Below are 23,478 nucleotides of genomic sequence, written 5' to 3' on the forward strand. Positions count from 1 at the left end.
CCCAAGTAGACCGTATCGACTTTTGGCCCAGATTCGGTGTGATCTCTGGTGATGCCATGATACGAACTAGAAGTACAAGCACTGTAGTAGGATTGCATACCGTCAGCCACCGATGTCTAGGAACGTGCTGGTCAGAAGCTTGAAACGCCAGTTTCACAGTCTGGATCAGAAGGATTTCACGCGTGAGGCAAGCCACTGCGAGTCTTTCATCGCGCTGGGTGAACGTCAGATTCTGCAACGGAATGTGTGGCCAAGGTGCTCCTTGAATGCTATAAGAATGGTCTATTCTCGTCATGTTGGAAACGTTTTCCCTCACCGAACGAACATTCTTCAGGTCTCTCCACCACCTTCTCCATCTCCTCTAATTCCTTCGGTCCTCGACACGTCTGGACGTGTTCGTTACTTTCAACCCTTCTTCGTTACCTCTAAATCTTCATCTAAAAAGAGGAGCAGGTCTCCCTTAATTCTTTTTACTGTATCAAGACATTCATTTCGAAACAACACTCTAATCGCACGAAAATGGTTCTTATCGATCTTCAAAAAGTCCTTTCGACATTGGGTCTCGTCTCTTCCTTGGCCAAACCCGTTCCCTTGATCGGATCTGTCGCGGGCGGACTGCTCGATTCGGCAGGTAGTGTCGTCAATTCCACGGCGGGCAGTGGTACTGGTACTCTTAATGGCTTGTTAGGTGGAGGAGCGGGTCTGATCGCTGCTGCTAATGTGAATGGTAACGCGACATATCTAACCGCGGCAACAATGAGCGATGATAATTCAACGACCACAGCTACGTCTTCTTCCGACAACAACAGTAATTCCACCTTCTCCTCTGCTTCATCCACAGACGACGGATCCAACCAAGACTCTTACGCTTCCGCAGCAGACGCTTGTGCCGTGACACCTTACACTCCTCCTTCACCTGTACTCCTCGAATCTTTCGCGCAATACGACGCGAACCAAGCTCTCATCTATCGATATCGACAACAACAATCCGTCAATCTCGGATCATGGTTCGTCCAAGAACAATGGATGAACCCGTCTTTGTTCAAATGTGCTTCGGGGAACAAACAAGCAGAATTTGATGTGGCGAACGGTTGGGGAAGCGTCGATAATGCGAGGCAGGTGCTGGAGAGACATTGGGATGAATGGATCACAGAGAGTGATTTCCAGTATCTTGCAAGTATCGGTATCAATACCGTCAGATTGCCGATTGGATAGTGAGCTGGGTCGTATTTCCCATGACATCGTCCCGCGATATGTGATGGAGCATGCTGACGTCGTGCACGGGTTCGTGCTTGTAGTTGGTCGCTTGGACCAGTCTATTGTCAAGGCACCGCATTCGAGTCAGTGTCTGCGGCCTACGTCAATTCTTGGCCTCGAGTTGTCAGATCCATCAACTGGGCAGCGAAATACGGACTTGGTGTTCTGGTCGATCTTCACGGTCAGTCCACCCACACCACCTCGTTTCCAAAGCTGACGAACGATTGTTCCCTTCCCAGGTGCACCGGGAAGTCAAAATGCTCAAGGGCATTCCGGTGTCTCAGACGGTCAACAGAACCTGTTCAACAACCCCACAAACATCCAACTCACTATCAACATCCTGACCTACCTTACACAACAGCTTGTCAAAGTCAACAACGTCGTCGGTATTCAGATCCTGAACGAGCCAAGCAATGTCGATAGTCTTCCAGCGTTCTACAGTCAAGTCATCACCACTTTACGTCAGGTTTCGCCGGAAGCTGCTGCATTCCCCTTCTAGTGAATCCACGCTCCCATTTATCCAGTGAAACGAGCTAACTCATCTCCCTGCAGCATCAACGACGCCTTTGACATGAACCGATTCGCCGACTACGTTTCCACCCGACCTGACTTTGTCGTCCTCGATCATCACTCTTGTCAGTATTGTCTTCGAATTTTTGCATGTTATTGCTAACATGCCTCAGACTTCGTATTTGGCGACGCCGCTTCGCAAAACACGCCCGTACCCCAGCTCACCTCGTCCCTTCGACCAGGTCAAGGTTCCTTATCCCAACAAATGATCGGTGCTGCTGCTGAAGAACGACGTAATATCGTCATTGACGAATTCTCCTGTGCTTTGTCAGAACAAGCGCTCGCGGCATCTAGCGATCCCGTGGCTGACCGAAGGGCTTTCTGTACCGGTCAAATGGAAAGTTATACCAACGCCACTGCCGGGTACAGTTTCTGGAGTGAGTCGACTGACAAGCAGTAGCAATTTCAGGTGCTGATATGCCACAGGCTACAAGACCGAGGGCTGTCCTTCCGACGTCAATTGGTGTTTCACTTCCGCCGTCGGTAACACCCTCCCGTCCACCTTCTTCTCTTACCCTAACACTACTATCCAAGCCATTAACGGTGGATCCCCTTCATCCCAATCTTCCGACGCTACCAGTGGTAACGACGGAAGCAATAGCGACACCTCTTTCCTATCCTTCGGGACCTCCTCACCATCAGACGGTAGCGAATACACCCCTCCTACGACCGACGACTGGCTTGCTGCCATCGGCGCTAGCGATCCTGAGTTCGATCAAGTCACCGAAGCTCTTGCGACGACCGAGTACGATCTCATTCCTCCTACTTCTCAAGACCCCCCCGCCTCTGATTCCGGTATGATCTCCACTTGGACCGACCCTACTACCACCACCTCTGCTTCGTCCTCTTCCGCCCCTTCCCCAACTGTCCTTTACACAGCTTCAGCCGATGACGTTGCTCAAGCCGCATACGCCGCTACACCTTTCATCAACACCGAAACAGTACCTTCCTCCAGAATGCAGCTTGGAAACCAAGGTGCCAAACGACGACGATCGCTCTCCCTCACTTCTCTCCCTCAACGCGCTTTCCTCCTCTCCTCATCACTTGGCAGTCATCGATTCGTTGCCCGACACCATCGTGCTACCGCTCGAAAACATTCCAAGGCAGTTCGAAGGGACAACAATGATGAAAGTTCGATCGTGTATACTCCCGAACAAGCGGCAATTGCTAAGGGTTACTCGGACGGTTGGAAGGCCGCCAAGACTTTCGCAGCGTTTGACAATTCTCGTCTTGGTGAGTGATGTTTGTCCTCAACCATGGTTCCGTAAGCTGACTTTCAATGACAGGTTTCACCGGTCAATTCATCTCTGACGCTCTCGCTGCGATGGACAACAAGATCGTCAGTGGGGATGAACAATTCTACAGGACCTGGTTCAGTAAGTCCCAAGTATTCCCCTTGAAAATCTCCGGGGTTTGTGACTGATACGATCGTTCCATCTTAGTGAAAGGTCTTGCAGACGGTGAAGTGCAAGTGATCAAGTTACTCGCTATGCAGGCTGCTGGACCGCAATAGATCGTCGAATCAGTTGTAGAAACATGATACAAAAGTATAGTTGTCATGCATAATTCCTCATAGTTTGTTGTTGTTATCGTTCGGTTCGGCTAAAACCCTCCGGATTGATTATCCGCAGGCACGGCAGTAGGTAGCTTGGCGTCTGAGAAAGTAGCGCCAATGGACGTTCCAACGTTCCAACATTCCCTTTTGCATTTGATGGAGCAGCAGTCAACCCGTTCATCAGGCCGTGGGCATCGATGGACCACTTCGCACTCGCAAGCATTGTAACGCTGATGGTCTAGGATGTTGTTACCACGACATCTAAGATTCGGTACTCCTGCAAAAGTCCTTCTCGCCTTCATCACCCTCGTCCTCTACCTCTCCTTCCCGTTCACAAATACCCATCCGCCTTCCGCATTCGCTTCACCTCGAGAACATGACCGACTATCGAATGCTCCCTTATCTGAGCTGGTGGATATCTACGAGCAAGTTCGAATAGGCTTGCTCGATGCTAAACACTACGATAGTAAAGCAGCGACAGAAAAGCTGAGATCACCAACATATTTGCCGGACGGATCAATCAATCTTGATGCCGATTTCCCAGCTTATCTGAACCGATTACGGCGTTTTGTCGATAGTCACTTCCAACATGTTCCTAGAGATATTCACGAAGGAGCACGAAATAGTCTGAAAGACATGATCCGCCGATTACCACCCACTTCGAGACCAGATACATTCCCATCCAAAGTGTGGTCGACTCACCCTTTCGGTCTCGATGGAGTAGAAGAAGGTTTCGAATTATGGCAGAAACTTCTCCCCGTACCCTTATCTCCAAGACTTGCGGATCGCATATCGAAGCAGCGGAACGTTGACTTCCTGAGACCTGCAAGGGAAGGAAGTCAATGGGAGGTCACGGTCACGGATGACAATGGACTTGACAAGTGGATGTCGCAGTGGACTGCTGAGAAGCTTAGCAGAGGCATAGTAGGAGAAGGCGAGTGGGCATCCTTCTGGGGCAAGCTTGAACATGGTGTGCTACGAGCGGATGTGTTCAGGTGAGTCGCAGCGCATCCTCACCCGCAATGACGTGCCGCCCGATTGACCTCGCCATAGATACATGTCGATGTTCACGGAGGGAGGCATATATTCAGACTCGGATACGATGGTGAGTTTTCAACATGAAGTCAACTTGACTGATATCGTAGCCCATCTCACATCCATATCTCTGGGGATTAGACGCCCAATCGATACTGCATCCCGACCTTGAACTGCTCATCCCCCTCATTGGAAAGGCAGCAGCAGCAGTCACCTCACAACAGCCAAAGGATCGTCTCAATCCCAGAGCGACACTCGACACCGAAGATACCCAGCACAATCATACCAGTACTATATCGCACGAGTCACACCTCTCACGACGAGCTCCGATCCAAACACTAGATGATCCTTCCACAATCCTCAATCCGGATATATCCATCGTTCTCGCTATTGAATGGGATAGCGCTATAGGACGCACGTGGAGCATGTGGAAGCAATGGACATGGTTCAGATTCAGGAGAAGCTGGCCAGACTGTTGTTTCCCAAGAGGATTGGAAATGGTTCAGAACCTTTTAGTAGTAAGTAGTCTCTGTGGGAGGTCATGCTTCGCTGATTGTGATTGTCTCCTCAGTCAAAACCCTTTCACCCAATCATGCTTGACACCTTGGCGACAATCGCAGAACTCGTAGAAAGCGGTGTCGCAAGACAGCTGAGTCCCGTGAGTTTTGATGATTTGTTCGGAAGCAAAGCTGACAGTGCTTCAGCTGGACTTGACCGGTCCAGGTCCTTTGTGAGCCAGCTATCAACCTGTGGGGTATCTATGCTGATGACTCCCAGCTCTGATGCCGTCTTCCGTTACCTACTGGTGCAATATGGTGCCACACCGGATGATCTTCGGGCTCTTCGAGGACCCGTACGCATCGGAGACGTCATGTGAGTGGCTCGACTACAATGAGGGTGACCCAGTCTGATGGTGTATATCCAGTATCCTGCAAGAAGAAGCGTGGCATGCACCTAGCAAGGCGATCCAACGGTTACTGTCCCACGTCAAGTCCCTAGGTTCCAAGCTGGGCGATAAAGATCCTTGGCGGTTCGGCTTGGGTTGGTCAGACTGGCAAAGCGGCGGGATCAAGGTTGCATATCATGGGCTGACCGGCATTGTGAGTTAGATCGATTCGACTGGACTGAGTATACAAACTTTTGGCTGATCGCACGGCATTCTGACAGTGGAAAGGCAAAGGATAACAATGGTGCTGGAAATTAGCGCCTCAGCTCGAGTGATACATTATGGAAGGATGTTGTATATTGTAAACCAGGTGGGGCATGCATTCAGGACGGCAATGTTTCCGTTCACTACGAGCAGATAACGGGTCGAAGATGTGTAAGATACGCAAAAGGGACATCTCATATCGTGGATCTGTGCTTCCGTCTACTGGACGTTTCACATGCATGTGGTCTCGGCAATGGATAGGCTACCAGAACACAAACGCGACGAATAGTTTACTGTAAGCGAGCTTGGTAAATGGACGGACCGGTAACAGAGTGCATGTATGGACTGCTTGATTACATGTACCCGTATCTGTCGGAGATTAGATCTGATGGTATTTAAATCCGATTGGGAGTGAAGGAGTGTTGTTTTCAGTACGTGTATGTGCCACTTCGGCCAAGGGGATCGGGGATATTATGTTCCCGGTTATTGTCATTTTCCCCCCTTGTACCGTTAGTGTCCCCTCTGTCTGACCAATGGTACACTCTCACCTCACTGCAAGCAAGTGCAAGCAAGCACACACCAGCCAGGCTCACTCGATGCACACTCGCTCTCTCACATACGCCAATCTATAATCATACCTATTTCATATCGTTGTTAGCACTCTCCCTATCCTTCAAGTTTGTCATCAACCGCCGACATGGTCAACCTTAAGCAGCAAAAGAGGCTCGCGGCTTCCGTCGCCGGTGTCGGTCAGCGAAAGAGTGAGTTGAAAATGGCTTATCAAACACTTGGAGCGAGTAGAGGATTTTGGGCGATGGCGGATCAAGGAGGATATGGGACGCAGGATGTCGTGATCGGAGTATGGACTAGTGGATGTGGATTATATAAGAATGTGAAGGAGGAGATACACACTAGGAAGCAGAGGAGGAAGTCGTCGAGGATGCTGGGAAGGCACAGAGAAAAACGTCGATGCCGAAACACAAATGCTGATTCAATATATCTGTAGTCTGGCTCGACCCCCAGGAGGCTGCCGAGATCGGACAGGCCAACTCCCGAAGCGGTGTGAGGAAGCTCCTCAAGGATGGTCACATGTGAGTGGGAATGCACGAAAACGACCGAGGAACTGTCTCTGATCTTCCTCTATCATACAGCATCATCAAGCCCACCGTCATCCACTCTCGTGCCCGAACAAGGGACAACCTCGCCGCCAAGCGTGCCGGTCGACACACCGGTTTCGGTAAGCGAAAGGGTACCGCCGAGGCCCGTATGCCCACCAAGGTCCAATGGCTCAGGAGGATGCGAGTTTTGAGGAGGTTGTTGAGGAAGTACCGAGAGGGTGGCAAGATCGACAAGCACTTGTGAGTATCATCACTCTCACTCGTTGGCATAAGGTCATGTCTAACACTTCCTTCGATTCGCAGGTACCACACTCTTTACCTCGAGGCCAAGGGTAACCGATTCAAGAACAAGCGAGTCTTGATGGAGCACATCCACAAGGCCAAGGCCGAGAAGCTCAGGACCAAGCACCTCGCCGAGCAGCAAGAGGCCCGTCGTGTCAAGAACAAGGCCATGCGGGAGCGAAAGGCACAGAGGTTGGCGGAGAAGAGGCAGGGTATCCTCGAGGTCGAGCGAGAGGAGGAGGTCAAGGAGTAGACCGTTGGTTAGTGTACTTTTTACGAGCCATGGATGCTTTCGCATTTACACCACACATTGCTGCTCTTGGCACATGCTGCATATTGTGGAGCGGTTTCACGGTTTTATTGTACATGCTGCATTGAGAAGCGGTACATGTTGTCGCTCTGAGCTGTGTCTTCTTACACATTTGAGCACGAAATATGCCTTTTGAGTCGGATCTGGATCTGTGAGATTTGCGGATCCGGGTAGAGGCATCGGGTTGTGATCGTTACGTTGCAAAAGTGGAGGGTGTTCAGGTCGATGTCCATAATTCTTGTTGTACACTTCGAACTTGCTACACTTCTAAACCACAACAAGCACTATGCGTCAATCTCTATTACGATCGCTGAGAGTGGCTTCGGGTCCATCGCGACTAGCCTCTCATGCATACAGAGCCCCCGCCGTCCGTCTTTACGCTACCCTTTCACCACACACCCCTCCTCCGACATCACCCTACGAGGTGTTCGATGAACCATCGAAAGATCGACAAAGAGATCGAGCGATCTTGAGACTGAGAGAACAGAACAGCTCCACTACGAGCGAAGGTGAGGAGCAAGATCCTCTTCGAGTAGTTGACTATCTGAGAGAGGAGATCTCGGAAAGATTGGCGGAAAGGGTCGAGGTGAGTTGCATCAATCTGTCATTCGAAATGGCGCAGAGCTCATATACGCTGCCCAAAGGATTTGCGAGTACCTCCGGCTTCTATACTGGAACTATCAGCACATGCGGGGCAACTTACTCAGATACTACAAGAAGTCTTGGCGGACGAGATACCAGCGACGGAAACATCGCAAAGCGAGAGACGGAAGTGGTGGATAGTCGAATCGAGCAGTGAGTCGCATATTCGATCGAAGCTTGCTAATATGTTGCAGAGGAAGCACTCAATCGTGATGATGATTCTTCCTTTGTCTGTGAGTGGTCCTTTCTGATATCCTAAAACGTGTCATTGCACGCATCGCTGATAACACGCTTAGCACCACCCTCTCGAATCCAAGCTTCGGCTTCGAACCTTTTAGCGCACCCTGAAATCAAGCCGTTGATAGGAAATGTGGAGACAGTAGTCAATGCTGGAGGTCTACATTGGGTTGGAGATATCGTTGGTAAGTATACCGAGGGAAGACGTCGTCGATCTAGAGCTGACCAATCCCCAGGCGCTCTCACACAAGTCCGACATCTGCTGAAGGAGGATGGTGTTTTCGTGGGAGCCGTCCTTGGTGGAGACACGCTATTTGAGCTTAGGTGGGTTTCGTGAAGGTCGAACATCGCTGACGGAGCTAGGACATCACTCCAGCTTGCCGAACAAGAGCGTAGAGGAGGTATCGCCAATCGAGTCTCTCCTATGATCAGTGAGTTCTGCATGATGTGACAAAGCTGATAGTCCAGGTCCAACCGATGCTCCTTCTCTTCTCACCCGTGCGGGCTTTACCCTCACAACGGTTGACGTGGAGGACATCGTTATCAACTATCCTTCGATCTGGGAACTTATGGCCGATCTGAGAGATATGGGGGAAACCAATGCCATTCTAGGAAGGCGAGCCGCTGTGTCTAGAGACGTACTGTTGGCTGCTGAGTCGATCTATAAAGGTATGTGTAATGTCATAAGGAAAGAACTGACTTCTCTCAGAACTATATGGAAACGAAGACGGAAGTGTGCCAGCGACATTTTCGATCATCTTCATGGTAAGTGCACCTTCTTCATGTGGGTTGATCGGTCATCACTAACTGACATACGCGCAGATCGGATGGAAACCCGGACCCAATCAACCCAAACCTCTCGAGCGAGGATCAGCCCAGACGAACCTGAAGGATATCCTTTAATGTAACGATTTTGATGCGTATGAACCTTCAGTTCCACCGCACAGCAGCACTATTTGCCGTCATTGTACGTTCAGAGAATAATAACTAGGCATGACAGTTTTTGGTCACTTACGCGATACTCGTCTGCTGTCTGACAATATGATTTCTACTGATGAAGTATAGCCTTAACTGATTATGATCAGACTTCTTCGATTCAAATGAACAACGAGAACCGATGTAACGATCCCCCTCATGATCACATATTTTGTCCTCGCCGTTTCGGTGGAGCAATTTTTTTCTATCGTGGCGTAGTGCAGGCAATGACAGTCGTGTTGAGTTACACGCTCTCCTTGATTAATTGACAGTACTCTTACGATATCAGAACAGCTGTAATAAGTTATCGGGAAGAACTATCGCTCCATCGAGGACAACAGGCGTCGTCAAGAAATTTGACTAGTGCCCGACCCATAGCTAAAGTTCCTCAAGGCTAAAAGTCACAACGTGAACTTCGACAAGATTGCTATCGCCCAAGAATATTGCAGAGAGAATATTTCTGCTAGCTCACGATCACAAATCTGAGAGAAAAACTGCAAGGCAGAGACAGCACTCACGTCAGCGCGTCTGAACCCAGCGGCGTTAGCTTCGCTAGCTCAACCTGAAGCAAACTCGATCCTACGTACGGAACCTTCCCAGGAAAGCGACTCAAGAGTACACCTATATTCCTCCAGAGGTCACAATGCGACTGACTGCTACACGAACCAGTTCTCGAAGGAGTAAGCAAAGCAACTTTCGAACAGCTTCACCGTTGTTCAACTTCAACAACACCGATCGTCTCTCTCAAACTACGCCTGGGACTGAAATGTCAGGACCGCCACAATGTAAATCTGCAGGTCGAGCGCGATACGGTCGCCGTCATTCTTGTTCCATGCGAATTGACAAATAGGTCGTTTCGACGATGATGAATTAGCCATATACACTTACTGCTCGAGGCCATTCGACGAGGCAGACAAACAAGCGGGAAACCCAGTAGGCGTACGACAGTGTTCTTTGGTACTGCATCGTTAGGTCATGATATGCATCATCGCTGGCCAACGCGCAAAGACACAGGCAGCGTGGTGTATCTAAGAGGTACAAGTTGGGACAGTTTAGGCAATTGGACTCGCTGTGAACAGCTAATCTAAAGTCTTTCCAGCGCCATCTGCAAACCTTGCCTCTCCGAAGAGCTCATTCCTGATTTCTTAGCCTCTGCCAACTGCTTTTCGAGGTCCTTCTTCATTCGTTTGACTTCGTCTTTCTCATTAGACATGGCGTCGTCATGGAGCTTGGTGTAATGTCGCCAGAGGAAGAAGACGAGAGAGACTGCGTGGAGATCAACAAAGTTCGATACAGTGTGCGTTGTGAGAATACTCACCTGCGCCCAGGCGCATGTCCACCGCACAGAGCAGAAAGCCGAGCATTGTTTGGAGCATGTTGGTCACCTTCGAATACCGTCTATTATGCTCATGAGCGACGATTACTTTTATGAAGAGATCTGTGTGCACTCACTCTTCTTCCTCTTTGGACTGTTTAGCAATTTTGAGCAGTTGGATGTCCTTTTCGAACATCTCTCTTATCCAGGGATTCTTCACTGACGCTTTGAGCTTATCCTTGTCGATGGGCGGTGTCATCATATCGGTAGCATCTGACGATTAGTTCGATTCTGTACCAGCTCCCATACTCACCGTCTGGGACATTGTCCCACCACAATGTACCGGCCGCCTCCCCTGCTTTGGGTCTCAACCCATCTTGGAAGGGAACAAGGGCAGGTCGACCAGGTCCTTGCATAGTCAGGAAATAGTTTTTACGAAACGAAGTGCTCGATGGATCATCTCTACTGCTGCCTCCAGAAACATGTTTAGGTGTTGGATCGCCCACTCTCTTCGAGGAAGACGAGGAAGACATTGCCCCCGCCCGAACATCAGAGGAAAAGTCTGGCTTGGAACTGGAACTGGAACTTCTAGAAGAGGACGACGAAGATGAGGACGAGGAGGATTTCGCTTTCGAAAGGGCTTTTACACGATCTCGTTCGGCTTCTTGCCTTGAGAGAATGTAATATCCCAGATACGCGACGAGCACCAGCATCATAAACACAGGTGAGAGGAAGGGCAGACTGGCAAAAGTCCCATCCGGACCAATAGCAAAGGGCGAATATGGGAGCGACGGGTGTGACGCTAAGGTCAGCGGCGTTTACCAACGCATACTCACCAAAGCCCATCACTAGCAATACGAAAATGATCTGTTCGAACGGGCCGAACTGGAACCTCTTCTCATCTTTCTTCTTGCCTGACATCTTGTTTAGCTTGAAACAGGTGTTGCAAAGTCGCAGGAATCAATTCCAGCGATGACAGCTTGATCAGATATGAGCAGACGATAATGAGGCCAACCTCAAAGCAGTCACGAATCAAAGGATTGCGATCCCAAAGGAAGTTACGTTATGTAAACATGCATGCCACCAAATCGTCAGGGTATCTACTCGGCAGCGGTAGCGGGGAACCTAAAGGACGGTCAGCACACCACAAATGACTAAATGGCATCGTTCTACTCACTCGAAGTGGACGTCCTTACCGGCAAGAGCTCGGTAGACGGAAGAGAAGGTGTCGAGCTTGTACTCGAGGTTGTTTTGGTCCTTGGAGTCGAGGTAGCTTTGAGGGGGTCAGACGTTGATCCAATTTGCGTATAAAGATAGTTTCAACTCACACTCGGATCAACTTGCCACCATCCTGGGCAACCCTGGTCCTCTTACCAACGATCTCACTGGGCCAAACGAGCTCCTCGAGGATCTTCTCGTGGACGGCGGTGAGGGTTCTGGATCGAGGTCGCTTTTGCTTCTTGGCGGTGGTAGCGTTTCGGGCGGGTTTGGGGAGGACTCGTCGTTGGGAGAGGAAGACGATGTATTTGTCGGAGAGCTTCTTCTCGAGCTCTCGGGTAAGCCTGTGAGTGGGTAAAGAGAGGTGGGACAAGAAAAAAGGGCATAACAACGGGACGTGAAAGAAGTAGGGGGGGAGTGAAGGGCGAATTCGTTAGCATCCAGACGATAACTCCCCCTCACACACCTGAGACGACCAAGGGAGGTGGGCCTAAAAAGTCCCTCCGTCTACCTTGGTCGTCTCTTTTCGCCCCGCTCCGTTTCAATCCTCCTAAACACTTACCTCTGCTGGACCTTGTGGAAGGCCTTGACCTGGGGAACGGGGACGAAGACAACAACGGCCTTCTTTCCACCCTTGACGTCAACCTCCTTGGCAGCGGAGAACTGGAGTTGTCGGAGCTCAGCCTTGAGCTCGGGGACGTTCTGCTCGAGGTCGACGAGAGCTTGAGCGATTTGCTGCTCAATCTCTGAAGGAGCAGTCTGGGGAGCGTTGGCGGTTCGCTGGATTTTGTTGGCGGCGGACATGGTGCTGTGAGGTGGGGAGGGATGATAGAAGGATAAGTGAATGCTAAGAGAAAGGTATACAATAGGGTACTCACGATGATGCTTGACGGTTGAGAGAGGTGTTAAAGTTGTCACAAGGTCGAATTCAACCAAAGCTGCCTAGCATCCAACCATGCATCCAAGCATCCCAACTGTGGGTTGAGACTGAGACTAGCACTACGTGCGGGGGGTAACTGCCTGCCTACAGTGAGCAGCATATCCAGGCAAGAGGCTACAGTGAGGATGAACGAACCGTACCTGAAGTGAGCGTGGCGTCGGTTCTCTCTATATGTTAGTTCATCGGCGTTTACTTAAATCCGACAAGCGCGTGCAGTCTAGTTCTGTCGGTCCAGAAAGGGGCGGATCGAATAAATGCAACCTCGGAGATAGAAACTCACTCCGTTAATGGAATCAATTCCCTGGCCTTCCAAGGGTCTCACGGCAACCTCGAATCATCTTACAACTTGCTCATCTTGCACCCAATCAGTCTTCTCCTAACACTGTCAAATCCCATCCGCCATGTCTGATCCGTATCCTGCGCTTCAGTCATACACGGCGCCCCAGGAGATCCTCGACGAGCATGCCGAGCTCGCCGACGAGGAAGATGCTCCAGATGCCTTTGATGACAAAGCGCGATCAAAACAGGTCGCGGCGAGACAAAGCGACTATCACTTACGACGGTTCAACCGACAAGAAGGTCAAGGGGAAGGAGAGGATGAGAGTTATGAGGATAGAATGAGGAGGATCAACTTGCAGAAGGAGGAGGAGAGGGTAAGACGATTCAAGGAACAGTTGGAAAAGGACAAAGCACAGGATGACCAGATGATGGTGGATGACAAGACGCCACCGAGAGAGATTGCGGCTGGTGACACTCCTCCCAGGGCAACAGCCGAGGACACACCTCCTAGAGATCTTGCAGGAGGGGACACACCACCCCGAGATGTCAAGAAACGAAGATGGGATGTGGATGAAGTGAAAGAGGAGCCTGGTACAACGAAGCGACGCTCACGATGGGACCAAACACCAGCAGAGGTCCCTGAAAAGAAGCGGTCGCGATGGGATCAGACACCTGCTGCGTCTACATCGACATCCGCTGTTGCACCCACACCTTCTGCGACTGGTGTCATGATGGTGGAGGACAAGCGATACCGACGCATGATCGATGAAGAGCTCGACAGTTTGCTTCCCGGTGCGGATGAAGGTTACGCCGTGGTTGCTGTTCCCGATGACTACAAACCCGGTCCCTCCGTCCGCAAGATGGTCCCCGCGACAGCTGAAACCGGTTTCATGATGCAGGACGAATCCGATGCTGCTCGTGCTCGTGCTGCGGCGGGTGGAATGCAAGGGTCGACCGAGCAGACTGAGATCGAGGGTATTGGAACACTTCAATTCTTGAAGCCCGAGGACACACAGTACTTTGCCAAGGTCCTTGGTGAAGGCGGTGGTGAAGAGGACGATGCGGCGTACACGGTGGAGGAGCTCAAGGAGAGGAAGATCATGCGGCTCCTCCTCAAGATTAAGAATGGAACACCGCCGGTGCGAAAGACTGCTTTGCGTCAAATTACCGATCGAGCGAGAGAATTCGGTGCTGGACCCTTGTTTGACAAGATTCTTCCCCTGCTCATGGAGCGTACACTCGAGGACCAAGAACGACATCTCCTCGTCAAAGTCATCGATCGAATCCTCTACAAGCTTGACGATCTGGTTCGACCTTATGTCCACAAAATCCTCGTTGTTATCGAGCCTCTCCTTATCGACGAGGACTACTACGCGAGAGTCGAAGGACGAGAGATCATTTCGAACCTTGCAAAGGCTGCCGGTCTCGCTCACATGATCTCGACTATGCGTCCGGATATCGACCACGTCGATGAGTATGTCCGAAACACTACCGCTCGTGCATTCTCAGTCGTCGCATCTGCCCTTGGTATCCCTGCTCTTCTTCCTTTCCTTCGAGCCGTCTGTCGATCTAAAAAGTCTTGGCAAGCGCGACACACTGGTATCCGTATCATCCAACAGATCGCCATCATGATGGGCTGTGCCATTCTGCCCCATCTCCGTAACCTCGTCGACGCTATCGCCGATGGTCTGCAGGACGAGCAGCAGAAGGTCAGAACGATGACTGCTCTGGCTCTCGCCGCTCTGGCCGAATCTGCCGCCCCTTATGGTATCGAGTCCTTCGACAACGTGCTTAAACCCCTCTGGCTCGGTATTCGACAACATCGAGGTAAGACTCTGGCGGCCTTCCTCAAGGCTATCGGTTACATTATTCCCCTCATGGACCCCGAGTACGCCGGATACTATGTCCGAGAGTGTATGCCTATTCTTATTCGAGAGTTCCAAACGTCAGATGAAGAGATGAGAAGGATCGTTCTTCAAGTTATCAAGCAATGTGCTTCCACCGAAGGTGTTACTCCAACATACATCAAGGAGGAAGTGCTTCCGGAGTTCTTCAAAGCCTTCTGGGTTCGTCGAATGGCTCTGGACAAGCGAAACTATAAGCAACTCGTTGATACAACGGTCGAGCTTGCGAACAAAGCCGGCGTCTCGGAGATTGTTAGTCGTGTTTGTAACGATCTCAAAGATGAGTCAGAGCCATTCCGAAAGATGGTCATGGAAACGGTCACCAAAGTGGTCGCCAATGTTGGTGCCGCGGATATCGACGAACGGCTCGAGGTCCTCCTTATCGACGGTATCATCTTCGCCTTCCAGGAACAGACGTTGGAGGACACTGTCATGCTGGATGGTTTCGCTACGGTGGTGAATGCGCTTGGTGGACGTGTCAAGCCCTACCTCCCTCAAATCGTCTCTATGATTTTGTGGCGACTTACCAACAAATCGGCCAAGGTCCGAATGCTCGCTGCGGATCTGACTACTCGACTCGCTCCGATCATCAAGAGCTGTGGAGAGGATATGTTGTTGAGCAAGTTAGGTGTGGTTATCTTCGAACAACTCGGAGAAGAGTATCCAGATGCTTTGGGAAGGTGAGTCACATACGCTGGAACATAGCTAACGTCAGTCTCATCGCCGCGGAAGGAGCTATCGCAAACGTTGTTGGAATGACCCAGATGAACCCGCCAGTCAAGGATCTACGTGAGTACTACTATAACTGAACAGAGTTGACAAAATAGTCCCTCGTATGACACCTATTCTTCGAAATCGACACGAGAAGGTGCAGGAAGCAACTATCAACTTGATTGGTCGTATCGCCGATCGTGGTGCCGAGTTCGTCCCGGCGAAAGAATGGATGCGAATCTGTTTCGAACTGCTCGACCTTCTCAAAGCGCACAAGAAGGCCATCCGAAGAGCAGCTGTCAACTCTTTCGGTTACATCGCCAAAGCTATTGGTCCACAAGATGTGCTCAGTGTGTTATTGACGAACTTGAAAGTCCAAGAACGTCAAAGTCGTGTCTGTAGTACCGTTGCAATTGGTAAGTGACTCGTGTGAGATCAGGGCTGACAAACAGCTATCGTTTCCGAAACCTGTGGTCCTTTCACCTGTATCCCCGCCATTCTCAACGAATATCGAACGCCCGAGCTCAACGTCCGAAACGGTTGTCTCAAAGCTCTTGCTTTCGTTTTCGAGTATGTTGGCGAAATGTCCAAGGACTATATTCACTCCGTCGTTGGACTTCTCGAAGACGCTTTGACCGATCGTGACCATGTTCACCGACAAACCGCTTGTGCTATCGTTAAGCATCTCGCGGTCGGTGTGGCCGGTCTCGGTTACGAAGAAGCTCTCACCCATCTCCTCAACCTTGTCTGGCCCAACATCTTCGAGACAAGTCCTCACGTCATTGGTGGTGTCATGGACTCTATCGAGGCGATGCGACTTGGTATCGGACCCGGACCAATTCTTTCTTACGTTCTTCAGGGTCTCTATCACCCAGCGCGACGAGTACGAGAGGTTTACTGGCGGATGTACAGTGAGTGTTATGATTTGTGAACAAAGCTGACCTATAGACACTCTCATCCTCGGCGCATCTGACGCCATGGTTCCCTTCTACCCTGCTCTTGGTTCTGCGGCCGATTTAGCGTCCGGTCAAGATTATACTAGACACCAGCTTATGATGTGGGTTTAAATGCATTGTTGTATATAAGGTTATATGAGGACCTCGTGGCCATAATAAGACGTCATTCGTCCGCGACTTGGACCTCCACTTTGTTCATCCGGCACAGAAACCCATACACATCAACATGTCCCGCATGCGATATGCCTCTTATCACATTATAAACGTTCCCATTTGTACCATCGACCATCTTCATCATCATAGCAAACACTTGTACATCATGTCACAGAGTATGTCAAATCTATCGGCTATGCACGCTCAAAAGCACTGACCTCTTCCAGACTCCGAATGCTGCCCACCGCAATCCAATTCCAACCCATCCAAGCCAAAGGTTCCGCATCCGGTGTCGGAAAGCTCAGGCTATCAGCAGACTGGCCGCTTTGAGTCCATTGGCGGATATGACAAGGTCTACGTGGTATGTCAAGCTTCATCGAGTGCTCCTGCTGATAGAAAGACTGGTCCAGAAGACGCAAAGCGCGCTTTGGTGGTGATATACGACATCTTCGGGTTCTGGTGAGTAGTCTGCGTTGGTTCATCCTCAAGCAAGGGCATGGCTTACTGGTTTCCAACAGGGATACTACCATCCGAGTGAGCTAAAATGGAAAGAACAGGGCTGATAGAAAGGGCTCGGACCTCCTCGCTTCTCACCTCTTGCTCACCTCTCCTACCAAAATCTTGATGCCGGACGTCTTCCGTGGGAAGCCTTTCCCCAAAGACAAGGACGGAGAGAAGGAAGAGCTCCAGAAGTTCTTCGCTGGAACGTGAGTAATCTTATCCACCTCAAAGTCTGACTGACGCTGCAAAGGTAGTGCTAAACTCGACGACCGCCTCCCCGAGGTCATCGAGTTTGCAAAAGGATTGAAGAAGGATAACGGCTTTGACAAGGTTTCTATTCTGGGTTACTGCTGGGGTGAGTGTTGCTATAGCTGGCAGCGCTGACCTTACTTAGGCGGCAAACTCACTCTTCTCTCTCTTGCTTCGGGATCTCCGTTCTGCTGCGGAGCCATCGTCCATCCCGCTATGATCGCCGCGGAGGATGGAGAGAAGCTCTCCGTGCCATTGGGATTCTATCCGAGTGCAGTGAGTGTGACGCTATCATGAGCAAAGCTGATATCCAGGACGAGGACAAGGATGTCGTTGAAAAGATCAATTCCGCAATCGACGTGAAACCATTCGCAAAGCAGTCTGATTTCTACTTGTATGACACTGTGTAAGTGATACTGTCGAACGACACTCGCTAATGCATAGTCATCATGGGTGGGCAGCAGCGAGAGCGGATCTCAGCGATCCCGAGAACCTCAAGCAGTACGAAGACGTGTATCAGCGTTTGGCAGACTACTTCACCAAGGTCAAATGTTGATCTGTATACATGCTATTGTACTGTTTTCTTACCACATGTATCGTCTACGCCGTGACCACAAAAGCGGAAGGTGTACGCCCCTCGTCTATCCCAGTCATTTGAGCTGCTACCCCACCTTCCTGTTCCCCAAGACAGGTCATTCCTGCGCCCACTAATTATCAGCCTGGGATTGATGATATCTCACTCACGGATAGTATGAATTCCTCCGGGGAACTAAGGTTGGTCAGCTTGTCCACCGTGATCATTGCACTCACCAAATCGTGTTCGCCAGCCACACTGCCAGCACATAACATCCTCACACGATCTCAATGGCACAAGCGGTATTCCGCACACATGAGCAGTCCTTGACGTCCTTGCAGCTTGAAGGAAGCCTTTCAAGTCAGCAATGCCCTTTTCAGTCACTTACCATTTGCACAGTTCGGGCAGATCTGTGGCGGGATGGGCACATGTCGTTGCTGAGGTCAGCTTTGCCTTTCTTTCCAAGACCTACAGAGTAATAGATTCCAACTGAAGTATTGTCAGCTATGGAAACCAGTTCCCGCCACTCACCCATATCGCTGCGCGTTTGAAGGACGACTGACGAGGAGACGAAGGGGAGCCGTGCATAAATACCTTTTACACTGAGATACCCTTTGTTCTGCTCAATGAAAGGAAGGAGTTGGGACATATCGACCAAGCATTGCATATAATGGGGATCTGCTGCTCGATGATTGAATGTAATTGTCTCTTGGTAGTAATTTCGACTCTCAAGTGTTCTCCAGTGGTACTTTCAACCCTCAATACGACATTCATTATGGCTTCCGAAGGTGAGGGTTTTCGGCCGTAGCAGTACTGATAAATAGAGAACCGTCTCCCAGCCACTCTGCCACACAAGTTCGAGCTACAGGCCCTTGCCGACCACTTTGACAAGCACACTCTCCCCCCTGGCGCCTGTGCGTTGATCGACCTCCCTCCTGACGTCTTCCTTGACACCGAGGAGGAGATCAACGCACTCGCCGCAAGCTTCTTCACCCTCTGTGTCAAGTATGATAGTTTGCCTGCAGAGGAAAGACCCCAGAGCCGGGACCATCTGAGAAGGGTGAGTTGGTCGATCTGACTAACGCTAACAATCAGTGGATCTCCAGACACACATTCGGCGTCGTGGACCGCATCGTCTCGAAAATCGAACCGCCATTTGGTGAGTAAATACCCATGAGCTTGTTACTGACTGTTAGCCGCCTTCAATGTCGACCAAATCCAGAAGGACATCTTGGGCATGCTCGACGAGCTGTTGACCAAAACCCTTCCCCCGCCAAAGGATACGAAAGGAGAGAAGGGCAAGGAGACCAAGTAGACATGTATGCATTCGCCACCCTGTGCACTCACGCCGCGAATCTTCTCGCTCGTTCATACGCTCTCATCTCCTCATCCAGGTCCGCCTGTGTCTTTGGTTTTGGTTTCTCCTTCTTTGCCTGCACTGGTTTATCCACTTCCATCGCGTTTTTGTTGGTGTTTGCCTTGGCTCGGCCAACCTTGGCGGCGCCGGATGCCAATTGTTTCGGTTTGGGCTTTGTTTTAGCCGCATGTGTACCAGGTGCACCCTGTAATCGGGATAGAAGAGCTGCTCCGGACTTGCCATTCTTAGACAGATTCGCCTTTTGCTTTTCGAGTAGGCTGCAGAAGAATTAGCGTCCATTAGAACAGGTCGAGGTTCACTTACGCTAGCTGCTGCTTGTCCTTGACCTGACCAGGTTTGTTCAATCTCGCTAGTAGTTTCAAGCCCAAAGGTTTGTCGTTGGTAGCAGGTGCTGCGGCCACAGATTTGCCTTTCGGCTTGGTTGGAGGTTGGGCTGTTCGAGGACCGGCGGCGGGACCAGTGGGTGCAGCGAGAGGAAGCGACTGAGTGGAGTGGAGGACATGGTGGACGGAGATGGTGTACGCTGACCTGTCAGCGATGTTTTGTCACACTGTCACTCACTTCTATCTATTTGCTGACCAGAGTATTCTCTTCGGATCTTCTCCGCGTCGATATCGCTGGCGACATATACCAAAGCGACGCCGATAAATCGACCGTCCGGACCACAGAAACATGTCACCGAGGTGGTGATAGGCGATAGACGCAAGGGATCGGCAAGCAGTAGTTCCTGCGCGATGTTAGCAGAGGTCACACGTTCCGCGCTGTAGATCTCACCCTCAGATCATTCTCTCCAATGTCAAGTGGTAATCCTGTAAACAGAACTTGACGCGCTTCGCTCCTGACAGCAGAGGTCGAAGCGGCAGGAAGCCCGAAAGCCGGTTGGGGCCGTTGATAGGGGTTGGAGTAGGCGTAAGACATTGCGAGGTCCAGTATGATTGTCTATACGTCGCGACAAGAAGTGAGAAATGCAGTCGAACGACAAGAAGGATGCATGCATGCAGAAGGTGGGATTGACTTTGTGATTGTTATCGTGATTGATACATACATACAGACGGAGACGTGACGAGGAGTGCCATATGGTGATAATACCGCGGCGATATAAACTTTGCCACTGTAGCTGAAGCTAACCTGGCTGCCCTTTGTGTTATGTTTTCGCCTCTTTTGTGCTTTTTCAAAGATAGCAACTTTGTATCACTCTCCCCCTCTCTCTCTCCTTCTTCACCTCTCTTACAAATCACTTTTGGTTATAAGAGACAACTCAGTCTGTAAAGGTGAGCTTTCGCTTACCTCCTCCTCGCTCTCCTGTCCATCAGCGCGAGAAAGCCGACTTTTTCGACATTGTTACCCGACTAGAGCTAATATCCACCCTTCTCTCCCTTCCTAGCCCTCAAAAACCCTACGTAAACGCATATCCTCAACTACTATTCACGTGGACGATCCCACTCTCACACAAACAAATCAAACAAAAGCAAAAGCAATGTCTACCGACGCTACCTCTCCCACTCCGGCTCAGGCCAAGCCTGCTGCCCCCGCTGCTGCGGCGCAGGCTACCCCTGCCAGCGAGGCCCCCGCTACCCAGCAACCTTCGGCTTCTGCAAGTCTCTACGTTGGTGAGCTCGACTCGAGCGTCACCGAGGCTATGCTCTTCGAGATCTTCAACATGATCGGCCCTGTTGCTTCGTGAGTACCATGCCTTACCGCCTCTTCTCGTCGCTAATAAAATCCCAAACAGTATCCGTGTCTGCCGAGACGCTGTCACCCGTCGTTCACTCGGATACGCCTACGTCAACTACCTTAACGCCGCTGACGGTGAGCGTGCCCTTGAGCACCTCAACTACTCCCTCATCAAGAACCGAGCTTGTCGAATCATGTGGTCGCAGCGTGACCCCGCATTGAGGAAGACTGGTCAGGGAAACATCTTTATCAAGAACCTCGACGAGAGCATTGACAACAAGGTAGGTTGAGGCGTATATCACTCGCTCAAGCGCACGACTGACGTTTGACGAACAGGCCCTCCACGACACCTTTGCTGCTTTCGGTGACATCCTCTCCTGCAAGGTCGGTACCGACGAGAACGGCAAGAGCCGAGGCTTTGCGTGAGTTCACAGTGGTTGTTACGTCTCGTCACCGCTGACAATGAACAGCTTCGTCCACTACTCCACCGGTGAGGCCGCCGATGCTGCTATCAAGGCCGTGAACGGTATGCTTCTCAACGACAAGAAGGTCTACGTCGGCCACCACATCGGCAAGAGGGAGCGTCTTTCCAAGGTCGAGGAGCAGCGTGCTCAGTTCACCAACGTTTACATCAAGAACGTTGACCTCGAGGTTACCGAGGAGGAGTTCGAGGCCCTTGTCAAGCCTTTCGGGGAGACCATCTCTGTCGCTCTTAGCAAAGACGAGAGCGGTGCCAGCAAGGGATTCGGCTTTGTCAACTACGAGGACCACGAGGCCGCCAGGAAGGCTGTCGAGGAGCTTAACGACAAGGAGGTCAAGGGCAAGAAGCTCTACGTTGGTCGAGCCCAGAGCAAGCTTGAGAGGGAGGCTGAGTTGAAGAAGAGTCACGAGGAGAAGCGAATGGAGAACGAGGCGAAGAGTGCCGGTGTCAACCTTTACGTCAAGAACCTTGATGGTGAGTTTAGAGCATACCTGAGCCTCGCTAATATTTACAGACGAATGGGACGACGACCGTCTCCGGGCCGAATTCGACTCCTTCGGTACCATTACCTCTTGCAAGGTCATGAAGGATGACAACGAGGTCTCCAGAGTGAGTGCAATCGGCGTCTCCATGCACCGGAGCTAACGATTCGTAGGGTTTCGGTTTCGTCTGTTTCTCATCTCCCGACGAGGCCACCAAGGCCGTCTCCGAAATGAACGGCAAGATGATTGGTACCAAGCCCCTCTACGTTGCTCTCGCTCAACGAAAGGACATCCGACGACAAGCTCTCGAGTCGCAGATCGCTCAGCGTGCCAACCAACGTATGCAATATGGCGCTGGTGGTTTCGGTGGCATGCAAGGCTACATGGGCCAACCGGTCTATGGCTACCCTCCCATGCCCGGATACGGTCAACCCATGCCTGGCATGCCTCCCATGCGCGGTGGTCCCATCATGGGCTACCCCGGCGGTCCCCAGAACATCATGCAGTCTCGACCTCGATACACCCCTAACGGCCAACCGATCCCCGGTATGCCCCCTTACGGTGCTGGCCAGCCCATCCCTGGTATGCCCCCTTACGGTGGTGTCGGCGGTGTCCCTCCTCAATACCCTGTTCGACCCGGTGCCGGTGGTCGAATCCCCGCTCCTCCTACTGGACCCCGAGCCAACGGTGGCCCTAGTCCCGTCGGTGCTCCTCAGGGTCTCCCTGCTGGTGGCCTTCCCCGAGGAGGTGGTCAAATCCCCGCTCGTCCCCAAGAGCAGGCTCAAGCCCCCGCTGCTCAAGGTTCGCGACTTGACGCTCAGTCATTGGCCAGGGCTCCCCCTGCTGACCAGAAGCAGATGCTGGGCGAGGCTTTGTACCCTTTGATCTTCGAGTAAGTGATGTTGAGACTGCTCGTGTCATTATCTCGTTGACAACTTATTCTTCCAGGACTCAACCCGACCTTGCCGGAAAGATCACCGGTATGCTCCTCGAGATGGACAACGCCGAGCTTCTTCACCTCGTCGAGTCTCCTCCTGCTCTCCAAGAGAAGGTTGACGAGGCCCTCCGAGTCCTTGCCGAATGGGGCAAGAACGATGCCAAGCCCGAGGGTGAAGCCGAGACCAAGGAGGAAGTCAAGGAGGAGAAGGCCGAGTAAAGCTTTCATCGTTCATACTTCATTCTATGTTCCTTGTTCCCGTTTGAGCGATCACCTTCCTTCCTTTCCCCGATATGTTTTTTGTAGGGTCGCGAGCGGCATGCAGACTGTGACATCTCTTCTTACGTGACTCGAATACGTTGCATTCAAGAAGTGTAGTCTAGTGCAAACGTACAACAGTGCTTAGCCAGGTGTATCGTGACGGCGCAAAAGCACCTATTACCCGCTACTGTGAAATATGAGTGTGCGGTGCACATGCGCCCACGGTCGTACATTTGTTGAAACACCTGTGTGTCAACCACGTTCAAGCTCAGAATAAGCTCAGAAAAGCTTTATGACGATGATGGTACCAGAGTCCTGCACCTGACCTGCAAAA

General features: G+C 51.2%; 14 protein-coding genes across 14 annotated transcripts; 10 read left to right on the plus strand and 4 right to left on the minus strand.

Moving 5' to 3' along the window:
* Nucleotides 1-519: 519 nt before the first annotated feature.
* CI109_104207 (uncharacterized protein) lies at nt 520-3,340 on the plus strand (the record flags this gene model as incomplete). Its single annotated transcript, XM_032004051.1, has 8 exons — nt 520-1,214; nt 1,299-1,438; nt 1,497-1,755; nt 1,810-1,892; nt 1,941-2,204; nt 2,254-3,060; nt 3,114-3,203; nt 3,270-3,340. The coding sequence occupies 8 exons, from the start codon at nt 520-522 to the stop codon at nt 3,338-3,340; spliced, it is 2,409 nt and encodes an 802-aa protein (XP_031861653.1).
* Nucleotides 3,341-3,625: 285 nt separating this feature from the next.
* Nucleotides 3,626-5,602, plus strand: CI109_104208 (uncharacterized protein; the record flags this gene model as incomplete). The annotated part of the gene is made up of 8 exons (XM_065967435.1): nt 3,626-4,377; nt 4,436-4,487; nt 4,615-4,935; nt 4,989-5,075; nt 5,122-5,147; nt 5,195-5,290; nt 5,343-5,517; nt 5,585-5,602. 8 exons carry the CDS (start codon nt 3,626-3,628, stop codon nt 5,600-5,602), a joined length of 1,527 nt encoding a protein of 508 aa, XP_065823507.1.
* A 662-nt stretch (nt 5,603-6,264) lies between these two features.
* Nucleotides 6,265-7,220, plus strand: CI109_104209 (60S ribosomal protein eL19; the record flags this gene model as incomplete). The annotated part of the gene is made up of 4 exons (XM_032004049.1): nt 6,265-6,328; nt 6,574-6,658; nt 6,719-6,925; nt 6,989-7,220. 4 exons carry the CDS (start codon nt 6,265-6,267, stop codon nt 7,218-7,220), a joined length of 588 nt encoding a protein of 195 aa, XP_031861651.1.
* A 343-nt stretch (nt 7,221-7,563) lies between these two features.
* CI109_104210 (uncharacterized protein) lies at nt 7,564-9,059 on the plus strand (the record flags this gene model as incomplete). Its single annotated transcript, XM_065967436.1, has 8 exons — nt 7,564-7,863; nt 7,922-8,072; nt 8,120-8,152; nt 8,216-8,341; nt 8,393-8,480; nt 8,620-8,825; nt 8,884-8,921; nt 8,979-9,059. The coding sequence occupies 8 exons, from the start codon at nt 7,564-7,566 to the stop codon at nt 9,057-9,059; spliced, it is 1,023 nt and encodes a 340-aa protein (XP_065823508.1).
* A 1,156-nt stretch (nt 9,060-10,215) lies between these two features.
* On the minus strand, nt 10,216-11,367 carry CI109_104211 (uncharacterized protein; the record flags this gene model as incomplete). The annotated part of the gene is made up of 5 exons (XM_065967437.1): nt 10,216-10,397; nt 10,450-10,529; nt 10,584-10,719; nt 10,790-11,086; nt 11,283-11,367. 5 exons carry the CDS (start codon nt 11,365-11,367, stop codon nt 10,216-10,218), a joined length of 780 nt encoding a protein of 259 aa, XP_065823509.1.
* Nucleotides 11,368-11,546: 179 nt separating this feature from the next.
* Nucleotides 11,547-12,468, minus strand: CI109_104212 (40S ribosomal protein eS7; the record flags this gene model as incomplete). Its single annotated transcript, XM_032004046.1, has 4 exons — nt 11,547-11,571; nt 11,624-11,719; nt 11,775-12,008; nt 12,227-12,468. 4 exons carry the CDS (start codon nt 12,466-12,468, stop codon nt 11,547-11,549), a joined length of 597 nt encoding a protein of 198 aa, XP_031861648.1.
* A 537-nt stretch (nt 12,469-13,005) lies between these two features.
* CI109_104213 (uncharacterized protein) lies at nt 13,006-15,471 on the plus strand (the record flags this gene model as incomplete). Its single annotated transcript, XM_065967438.1, has 1 exon — nt 13,006-15,471. One exon carries the CDS (start codon nt 13,006-13,008, stop codon nt 15,469-15,471), a length of 2,466 nt encoding a protein of 821 aa, XP_065823510.1.
* Nucleotides 15,472-15,622: 151 nt separating this feature from the next.
* CI109_104214 (uncharacterized protein) lies at nt 15,623-16,565 on the plus strand (the record flags this gene model as incomplete). Its single annotated transcript, XM_065967439.1, has 3 exons — nt 15,623-15,848; nt 15,951-16,358; nt 16,447-16,565. 3 exons carry the CDS (start codon nt 15,623-15,625, stop codon nt 16,563-16,565), a joined length of 753 nt encoding a protein of 250 aa, XP_065823511.1.
* Nucleotides 16,566-16,773: 208 nt separating this feature from the next.
* CI109_104215 (uncharacterized protein) lies at nt 16,774-17,150 on the plus strand (the record flags this gene model as incomplete). Its single annotated transcript, XM_065967440.1, has 3 exons — nt 16,774-16,783; nt 16,835-17,066; nt 17,126-17,150. 3 exons carry the CDS (start codon nt 16,774-16,776, stop codon nt 17,148-17,150), a joined length of 267 nt encoding a protein of 88 aa, XP_065823512.1.
* An 81-nt stretch (nt 17,151-17,231) lies between these two features.
* On the plus strand, nt 17,232-17,913 carry CI109_104216 (uncharacterized protein; the record flags this gene model as incomplete). The annotated part of the gene is made up of 5 exons (XM_065967441.1): nt 17,232-17,314; nt 17,363-17,451; nt 17,503-17,633; nt 17,684-17,763; nt 17,838-17,913. 5 exons carry the CDS (start codon nt 17,232-17,234, stop codon nt 17,911-17,913), a joined length of 459 nt encoding a protein of 152 aa, XP_065823513.1.
* Nucleotides 17,914-17,957: 44 nt separating this feature from the next.
* On the minus strand, nt 17,958-18,519 carry CI109_104217 (uncharacterized protein; the record flags this gene model as incomplete). Its single annotated transcript, XM_065967442.1, has 4 exons — nt 17,958-18,055; nt 18,098-18,126; nt 18,320-18,399; nt 18,463-18,519. 4 exons carry the CDS (start codon nt 18,517-18,519, stop codon nt 17,958-17,960), a joined length of 264 nt encoding a protein of 87 aa, XP_065823514.1.
* Nucleotides 18,520-18,706: 187 nt separating this feature from the next.
* CI109_104218 (uncharacterized protein) lies at nt 18,707-19,246 on the plus strand (the record flags this gene model as incomplete). The annotated part of the gene is made up of 3 exons (XM_065967443.1): nt 18,707-18,719; nt 18,771-18,991; nt 19,154-19,246. 3 exons carry the CDS (start codon nt 18,707-18,709, stop codon nt 19,244-19,246), a joined length of 327 nt encoding a protein of 108 aa, XP_065823515.1.
* Nucleotides 19,247-19,274: 28 nt separating this feature from the next.
* On the minus strand, nt 19,275-20,227 carry CI109_104219 (uncharacterized protein; the record flags this gene model as incomplete). The annotated part of the gene is made up of 4 exons (XM_065967444.1): nt 19,275-19,566; nt 19,613-19,832; nt 19,889-20,036; nt 20,084-20,227. The coding sequence occupies 4 exons, from the start codon at nt 20,225-20,227 to the stop codon at nt 19,275-19,277; spliced, it is 804 nt and encodes a 267-aa protein (XP_065823516.1).
* A 559-nt stretch (nt 20,228-20,786) lies between these two features.
* On the plus strand, nt 20,787-23,102 carry CI109_104220 (polyadenylate-binding protein, cytoplasmic and nuclear; the record flags this gene model as incomplete). Its single annotated transcript, XM_065967445.1, has 7 exons — nt 20,787-20,989; nt 21,042-21,264; nt 21,320-21,405; nt 21,454-21,908; nt 21,979-22,073; nt 22,120-22,838; nt 22,895-23,102. The coding sequence occupies 7 exons, from the start codon at nt 20,787-20,789 to the stop codon at nt 23,100-23,102; spliced, it is 1,989 nt and encodes a 662-aa protein (XP_065823517.1).
* Between the last annotated feature and the right edge of the window lie 376 nt (nt 23,103-23,478).

The sequence above is a fragment of the Kwoniella shandongensis genome, chromosome 7, assembly GCF_008629635.2.
Source record: "Kwoniella shandongensis chromosome 7, complete sequence".
Lineage (NCBI taxonomy): Eukaryota > Fungi > Basidiomycota > Tremellomycetes > Tremellales > Cryptococcaceae > Kwoniella > Kwoniella shandongensis.